Source organism: Vicia villosa, unplaced genomic scaffold (genome assembly GCF_029867415.1).
Source record: "Vicia villosa cultivar HV-30 ecotype Madison, WI unplaced genomic scaffold, Vvil1.0 ctg.000779F_1_1, whole genome shotgun sequence".
Classification (NCBI taxonomy): domain Eukaryota; kingdom Viridiplantae; phylum Streptophyta; class Magnoliopsida; order Fabales; family Fabaceae; genus Vicia; species Vicia villosa.
In genome coordinates this window covers 558034-566855 of record NW_026705348.1, presented here as the reverse complement: position 1 = coordinate 566855, position 8822 = coordinate 558034, and the positions used below count along the sequence as shown (strand labels likewise).

At 36.2% G+C, this 8822-nt stretch overlaps 2 protein-coding genes across 2 annotated transcripts; both read right to left on the bottom strand.

Moving 5' to 3' along the window:
• Positions 1-331: 331 nt before the first annotated feature.
• LOC131631139 (uncharacterized) lies at positions 332-2624 on the bottom strand. The gene is made up of 2 exons (XM_058901918.1): positions 2237-2624; positions 332-390 (listed from the first exon to the last, which is right to left on the bottom strand). The coding sequence occupies exons 1-2, from the start codon at positions 2622-2624 to the stop codon at positions 332-334; spliced, it is 447 nt and encodes a 148-aa protein (XP_058757901.1).
• A 1519-nt stretch (positions 2625-4143) lies between these two features.
• LOC131631138 (uncharacterized) lies at positions 4144-6605 on the bottom strand. Its single transcript, XM_058901917.1, has 4 exons — positions 5592-6605; positions 4825-5252; positions 4383-4764; positions 4144-4206 (listed from the first exon to the last, which is right to left on the bottom strand). Exons 1-4 carry the CDS (start codon positions 6603-6605, stop codon positions 4144-4146), a joined length of 1887 nt encoding a protein of 628 aa, XP_058757900.1.
• Between the last annotated feature and the right edge of the window lie 2217 nt (positions 6606-8822).

Below are 8822 nucleotides of genomic sequence, written 5' to 3'. Positions count from 1 at the left end.
ACACAAGTCATACTCGATTCACAACCAAATATAAATATATATACATCTATATATGCAAGGTGACTCACTGACACAACAACATGCATGCGGTACCAACACAAACCATTCGGTTCATTCATTGAACCCGATTCCCGTCGGAATCCGGATAAGTCGTATACGTTCCTCTGAACTACAACTTATCTCCATCACAACTCCCACATGGAGTCCGGACAAGACTAGGCACCCATCACGGATTCCCACCTAGCTCATCTCCACATGACACAAATGAATGCATGACATACAATTATGCACAAGACATCACCATTAGTGCATAATATACAATCCTCCACGATCACACGTGAGCCATATACTCACCGTAATTCCCACTGGAATTACCATTCTTGTATAATACTGTTCACATAAAAAAATCACTAAAATTATCTACCAAACTTCACAATTTATCACATGATATAATCACTTTAATTAGAAACCGACACCTAATTTAATTGGTCATCCAATCATATAATAATATATATTAGTAAGGCTGAATTTATTTAATATATTAGTAAGGCTAGAATTGATTTACTAATGTATAGGCTATCGACTTCCACTGAACAATAGTAGCGATGAAGATAATTATTCATATAGCTATTTAGGAATTAAATCAATAAATATACTGTGAATCTTGCTCCCACAGCCTGAATTACACACTAGTAGCGATGAAGAATAATTATTCATATAGCTATTTAGGAATTAAATCAATAAATATACTGTGAATCTTGCTCCCACAGCCTGAATTAAATCAATAATTATTCTTTTTGTTAATTTTAATTATATTGTGTAATAGGCTAGTTTCTAAAACATGAGCTATGTGGCAATATATATATATATATATATATATATATATATATATATATATATATATATATATATATATATATATATATATATATTAATAAAGTCTAACCAAACTCATGTCAATTTCTTCACTACACCCATTGTACTGCAACATGAAGCTATTAGAAACTAGCTACTATAATGTATACCATTTAAGATCGGTAAAAGAAAGTGATCGTTCTCGCACCGTAAAAAGTAGCTATTATGAAAACATGAGTATTTGGTTTAGTACCAATTATCCCCTCTCTTAAATATTAACAATACTACAGTACCTATTCCAAATCAAATGTCTAAGACACCCTTGATTTATTAGATTGACATTTAGAAACAACAAAATATTTTTATAATTTTAATGAATGTGTTTCATCGATATTGCTTCAGGAAATTAATTTAGTCATTTAGCAAATTATATTCCTATTCTAAAACATCCAATTTCTAACACAACTTCGTCTCTGAATCAATTAGTTCATAAACTATACAATACCATAACCACACAATAATTATCTATCTCTATTCATGGTAAAAAAAAACAGAATTATAATTTCTCATTCATCATACTCATCACTGAGAAGTTGAGAAAAACACAAACTCTATTGGAGGTTAAGGGAAACCTCTCTACCCTTTCATGATTTAGACACCTTTAAATGAACAATCTCCCCACCCACTTACCTTAGTTTTGAGCTTGAATCTGGAAAAATTGATAGAAACTTCTTGCCCTAGCTCTCTCTTGTTTGCCCCCTTCTCTTTCACGTTCTAGCAGTTATTTTCTAAGACTTTTCTAATCCCTCTATAATTTTGTTTTTATCCTCCTTAATTGACTCCTAATAATAATAATAATATTACAATCAATAATAATTTATTATTATTATTATTATTATATATATTTATAATAAATTTGAAACGTTAGTTCATAATATATATATATAGTATCAAATTGCTATATCTACTTATATTACAGTATGTACATACTATGCACGGTACCTCCAAAACTGCTATTTGTTGCTACCGGATCTTGTTATTAGACTATACACTTCACAGTACCATATATCATATATGAATAAAAGTAGATGGAGTACAATTATATACATATAATATCTATATATGAATTGAAAGTGACACTATATATAAACCAGGATACGAATATTGGTACAAAATTATATGCATCAAATCACATAAAACTAACACTAATAAAATCAGCAGAACATCAGCTTATCATAAAATCATAAAAATTTAGAGATTTCATCCTAAACATGTTACTATTGAACGAATAAAATTCACAAACAACACACAATGACTAAATATTTTAAATGGGTGTTACAACTCTCCCCCACTTAAAATATTTTCGTCCTCGAAAATGTACCTGACGAGAACAATTCTGGATACGACTCTCGCATCCTGCTCTCTAATTCCCAGGTCACACTTCCCCTAGCAGCTCCTCCCCATGCTACTCTCACTAAGGAAATGTCCTTGCCTCTTAATTGTTTCATCTTGTGATCCTCGATCCTTATCGGCATTGTCTCTACAGTAAGATTATCTCGAATCTGTACTTCATCCCTCTGAATGACATGAGATGGATCAGAGATGTACTTTCGAAGTTGCGACACGTGAAACACGTCATGCAAGTTTGAAAGTTTGGGTGGCAGCGCCACTCTATATGCAACCGTTCCGACTCTCTGCAAAATCTGATACGGTCCAATGAACTTAGGATTCAGTTTCTTTGATTTCAATGCACGTCCAACACCTGTCATAGGATTGACCCTCAGAAACACATGGTCACCTTCACTAAATTCCAAGTCTTTCCTCCGATTATCATGATAACTTTTCTGTCAGCTCTGGGATGCTTTCATCTTCTCCCTGATCATCTTGATCGCCTCAGTAGTTTGTTGCATTATTTTAGGTCCAAGCACAACATTTTCACCCGACTCATACCAACATAGAGGTGTTCTACACCTTCTTCCATATATTGCTTCAAAAGGCGCCATTCCAATGCTAGAATGGTAACTGTTATTATATGTAAACTCAATCAACGGTAAATGGGTATCCCAAGCACCTCCTTTCTCGAGTATGCAAGCCCTCAACAAATCTTCCAATGACTGAATAGTTCTCTCTGACTGTCCATCTGTCTATGGATGATAAGCAGAACTCAATTTCAAACTAGAACCCAAAGCTTCCTGCAAGCTTTTCCAAAATCCAGAAGTAAACCTTGGATCTCTATCTGACACTATGCTCGACGGAACTCCATGCAACTTCACTATTACTCTTATATAAATCTCTGCTAACTTGGATAAAGGAAATTTGATGTTAATCGGTATAAAATGTGCTAATTTCGTCAACCGATCCACAATTACCCAAATAGCATCAAAACCTCTCGCCGTATTTGGTAACCCGGTAACAAAGTCCATCGAGATACTATCCCACTTCCATTCTGGAATTTCTAATGGCTGCATTAAACCTGAAGGTTTCTGATGCTCAACCTTTGACTTCTGACATGTCAAACAGGCGTACACAAATTGTGCTATATCCCTCTTCATACCTGACCACCAAAACAGTTTCTTCAGATCTTGATACATTTTTGTAGCTCCTGGGTGAATGCTCAAGCTACTCCTGTGACTTTCCTCTAAGATCATCTTCTTTAATACATTATTATCCGGCACACAAATCCTGTCCTGGAATCTCAACACACCAAAATTATCCACTTTAAAGTCACTATCAGTATTAGTTTCCCCTACATGCATCAAATCCACTAGTTTCACATCAAGTTTCTGATTCTCCCTAATCTCATTAAGGAAATCATTGTTCACCTTAAGCATACCCAATCTAACACTCTCAGGGGTCAATTCACAAACCATACTCAAGTCTCTGAATTGTTCGATTAAATCCATCTCCTTCATCATTAACGTCGACATGTGAATCGTCTTCCGACTTAGAGCATCTGCTACCACATTAGCTTTTCCTGGATGATAACTCAAGCTAAAGTCATAATCTTTCAGAAATTCTAACCACCTCCGCTGCCTCATATTCAATTCTTTCTGGTCAAATAAGTATTTCAGACTCTTGTGATCACTGAACACTTCAAATCTTGATCCATACAAATAATGTCTCCAGATTTTCAACACGAATACCACTGCAGCTAACTCCAGGTCATGAGTAGGATAATTCCTTTCATGCACCCTCAATTGTCGTGAAGCATAAGCCACGACCTTCCCATCTTGCATCAATACTCCGCCTAATCCCATCTTAGACGCATCACAATATACAACAAAAGGTTCATGAGGACTTGGTAGAACCAATACTGGTGCCGTAGTCAGTTTCTTCTTCAGTTCTCTGAAGCTTTCCTCACATAAAATATCCCACACAAATGCTTGGCCTTTCCTAGTCAACTGAGTCAATGGAAGAGCCAAATTAGAAAACCCCTCAATGAATCTTCGGTAATAACCTGCTAAACCCAAGAAGCTTCTAATCTCTATCACTGACTTTGGAGGTTCCCACTGAAGCACTGCACTTACCTTTGATGGATCCACTGCTATGCCATCACCAGAAATCACATGTCCTAAGAAACTCACTATTTGTAACCAAAACTCGCATTTCGAAAGCTTCGCAAACAACTTGTTATCTTTCAACACCTGTAACGCAGTCCTTAAATGTTCTGCATGATCTTCTTCTGACTTAGAATAAATCAGAATGTCGTCAATAAAAACTACCACAAACTGATCTAAGTAAGCATGAAATATATGATTCATGTATTCCATGAACACACCTGGAGCATTAGACACTCCAAACGACATCACTGCATATTCGTAATGTCCATAACGAGTTCTGAAAGCCGTTTTCTGAATATAATCATCTTTAACTCGAATTTGATGATAACCCGATCTCAAATCAATCTTACTGAAAATACGAGCTCCCACAAGTTGATCCATTAAATCATCAATCCTTGGAAGCGGATACTTATTCTTAATGGTTACTTTATTCATCTGACGATAATCAATACACAAACACATACTACCATCCTTCTTTTTAACCAACAACACTGGGGCTCCCCACGGTGACACGCTGGGTCTAATAAACTTCTTATCAAGCAACTCCCCTATCTGAGATTTCAATTCTGCCAACTCTGATGCAGACATCCTGTATGGTGCCATAGATATGGGTCTGGTACCAGGAACAAGATCAATTACAAGTTCCACTTCTCTCTTCGGAGGCAACTCTGTAATGTCATCAGGAAACACTTCTGGAAATTCCCTCACCACCGGTAACTCATTAATCGACGCTTTGCCTTCAATTGATAGTGAGGCAAACACAGCAAACATTTTAGCTTCATCTTCCAACAAGATTCTCAATTCCTCTGTAGATATAGAATTAGCCAACTCTTCTTCCTATGGAGTCAGAAACAACAATGTCTTCCTATAGCAGTCAATAAAAACACGGTTGTATTCTAGCCAGTTCATCCCTAAGATAATGTCCAGATTACTGAGTGGTAAACAAATCAAGTCCACTCTGAAATCCTTACCAAAGATGGTCAATGGACAACTGAAACACACTAAGGACGCAGTCACGGAACCGATAGATGGAGTATCAATCACCATCCCCCGATTCAAAGTAGACGACACGAGTCCTAGTTTCTTCACACAATCAACTGAAACGAAAGAGTGGGTTGCACCCGTATCAATAATAGCAATTAAAGGAGTGTCATGGATAAAACAAGTACCTCTAACCAAACGATCGTCATTGGTAGGCTGAGCTCCCACCAATGCAAACACTTTCCCACTTGTCTGTGACTTCTTCGGCTTCTGACAATGAGTGCTGATGTGACCCTGTTCTCCACAATTGTAACAGGTAGGTATATTGGTTCTACAATCTGCCACAAGATGACCTGGTCGACCACACTTGAAGCATTTCTTCACATCATTATGACATTCATTAGCACGATGACCCACGCCACCACATTTGAAGCACTTGATAGGATTGGGAGCAATTCCTCCCCCACTTGGCTTCTTACCCACAATAGCTTTTTGTTTTCCTTTATCAGCCGGAGCACTATAAGGCGTACCTCCATGTCTCTGCTTACCCCTTTTATCACTCAATGTCTTGTAATGAGCAATTCGAGCCTTGTTGTCCTCATCATAAATTCTACACCTGTTCACCAGCTCCGGATAATTTCTAATCTTCTGATAGCCAATACCCTGTTTGATCTCAGGACGCAGCCCGTTCTCAAACTTAATACATTTAGATCTCATAGCAGCATCAGTATTGTAATGAGGACAATACTTCACCAATTCCTCAAACCGAGCAGCATACTCTGCAACTGTTAAGTTTCCCTGTTTCAATTCCAGAAACTCAATCTCCTTTTTACCACGAACATCTTCTGGAAAATACCGCTCTAGAAATTCAGCCCTGAACACCGTCCAAGTAATAGCACTACCTGCCGCTTCCAATCTCTGACGACTGTTATCCCACCAGTCTTCAGCTTCACCATCCAACATGTGAGTACTAAACTGTACCTTCTGAGCTTCATTGCATCCCATGACCCTGAAGATCTTCTCAATAGACTTCAGCCATTTCTGTGCAGCATCTGGATCATGAGTACCCTCAAATGTAGGCGGCTTGTTACTCTGGAACTTTTCCAAATTACGGAATTCAAGATCTCCAGCATTCTGATTGTTATTCTGCACTGCCTGCGTAACAGCATGCAACGCAGCAGCAAGAGCAGCATCATTTCTCCCAGCCATACTGTTTCACATTAACAATACATGTTAGAAGAACACACAAAAACATCCACTCTATGGACAGACTCTACTACAACACCTGGCCGGACGGACCAACCAGGCTCTGATACCAATTGTAACACCCTACTATCCCCATTAATAAAATATATAAAATTAACGCGAATATTTTTCAAAGTGCATACGTAGGATGTCACATTTCATAAAAACCATGAAGTCTCAAGTCACTTCGGTTACTTTATTACTAAAAATAAATAAATTAAGCAGCGGAATATTTAATTCAATTCGCTTCCATGGCACTAAGGCCTTAACAACAATAGTCTCCACAAAGCATGTGGTTCAATACACGTCTGAAAACAAAATACGTAACGAAGTAAAACATAACGATTCCCACATCCCGTGTTACGTATCAGAGCGACTCCTAAGACTCGATCAAGCAACACAAACTCCCAGCACTACTTAGGTACCTGGTTATCTGTAATCCCCAAGGAGCACAGACACAACAACATAAAAGGGGTGAGAATTACATTCAATAATTAAACGGTAGAAAAACACATGCTAAGGAGTAGTGATTCACACCAAACAGATATTCACAAATCACACACAAGTCATACTCGATTCACAACCAAATATAAATATATATACATCTATATATGCAAGGTGACTCACTGACACAACAACATGCATGCGGTACCAACACAAACCATTCGGTTCATTCATTGAACCCGATTCCCGTCGGAATCCGGATAAGTCGTATACGTTCCTCTGAACTACAACTTATCTCCATCACAACTCCCACATGGAGTCCGGACAAGACTAGGCACCCATCACGGATTCCCACCTGGCTCATCTCCACATGACACAAATGAATGCATGACATACAATTATGCACAAGACATCACCATTAGTGCATAATATACAATCCTCCACGATCACACGTAAGCCATATACTCACCGTAATTCCCACTGGAATTACCATTCTTGTATAATACTGTTCACATAAAAAAATCACTAAAATTATCTACCAAACTTCACAATTTATCACATGATATAATCACTTTAATTATAAACCGACACCTAATTTAATTGGTCATCCAATCATATAATAATATATATTAGTACGGCTGAATTTATTTAATATATTAGTAAGGCTGGAATTGATTTACTAATGTATAGGCTATCGACTTCCACCGAACAATAGTAGCAATGAAGATAATTATTCATATAGCTATTTATGAATTAAATCAATAAATATACTGTGAATCTTGCTCCCACAGCCTGAATTACACACTGCCATATCAGTTCTAGTATACTAGTTTTCTTTTTGTTAATTTTAATTATATTGTGTAATAGGCTAGTTTCTACAACATGAGCTATGTGGCAATATATATATATATATATATATATATATATATATATATGTATATATATATATATATATGTATATATATATATATATATATATATATATATATATATATATATATATATATATATATATATATATATATATATATATATATATTAATAAAGTCTAACCAAACTCATGTCAATTTCTTCACTACACCCATTGTACTGCAACATGAAGCTATTAGAAACTAGCTACTATAATGTATACCATTTAAGATCGGTAAAAGAAAGTGATCGTTGTCGCACCGTAAAAAGTAGCTATTATGAAAACATGAGTATTTGGTTTAGTACCAATTATCCCCTCTCTTAAATATTAACAATACTACAGTACCTATTCCAAATCAAATGTCTAAGACACCCTTGATTTATTAGATTGACATTTAGAAACAACAAAATATTTTTATAATTTTAATGAATGTGTTTCATCGATATTGCTTCAGGAAATTAATTTAGTCATTTAGCAAATTATATTCCTATTCTAAAACACCCAATTTCTAACACAACTTCGTCTCTGAATCAATTAGTTCATAAACTATACAATACCATAACCACACAATAATTATCTATCTCTATTCATGGTAAAAAAAAACAGAATTATAATTTCTCATTCATCATACTCATCACTGAGAAGTTGAGAAAAACACAAACTCTATTGGAGGTTAAGGGAAACCTCTCTACCCTTTCATGATTTAGACACCTTTAAATGAACAATCTCCCCACCCACTTACCTTAGTTTTGAGCTTGAATCTGGAAAAATTGATAGAAACTTCTTGCCCTAGCTCTCTCTTGTTTGCCCCCTTCTCTTTCACGTTC

What these genes read in the sequence shown, in the direction of transcription:
- LOC131631139 (XM_058901918.1), bottom strand. Translation starts at nt 2,624, where the DNA reads ATGACAGGTGTTGGACGTGCATTGAAATCAAAGAAACTGAATCCTAAG. An exon ending in TCCAGAATTGTTCTCGTCAG is followed by an intron (nt 391 to 2,236) that starts GTACATTTTCGA and finishes TTATGTGAACAG; the next exon opens with TATTATACAAGAATGGTAAT.
- LOC131631138 (XM_058901917.1), bottom strand. Translation starts at nt 6,605, where the DNA reads ATGGCTGGGAGAAATGATGCTGCTCTTGCTGCTGCGTTGCATGCTGTT. An exon ending in AAAGTAACCATTAAGAATAA is followed by an intron (nt 4,765 to 4,824) that starts GTATCCGCTTCC and finishes TCGTATTTTCAG; the next exon opens with TAAGATTGATTTGAGATCGG. An exon ending in TAGCAGTGGATCCATCAAAG is followed by an intron (nt 4,207 to 4,382) that starts GTAAGTGCAGTG and finishes ATGTGAGGAAAG; the next exon opens with CTTCAGAGAACTGAAGAAGA.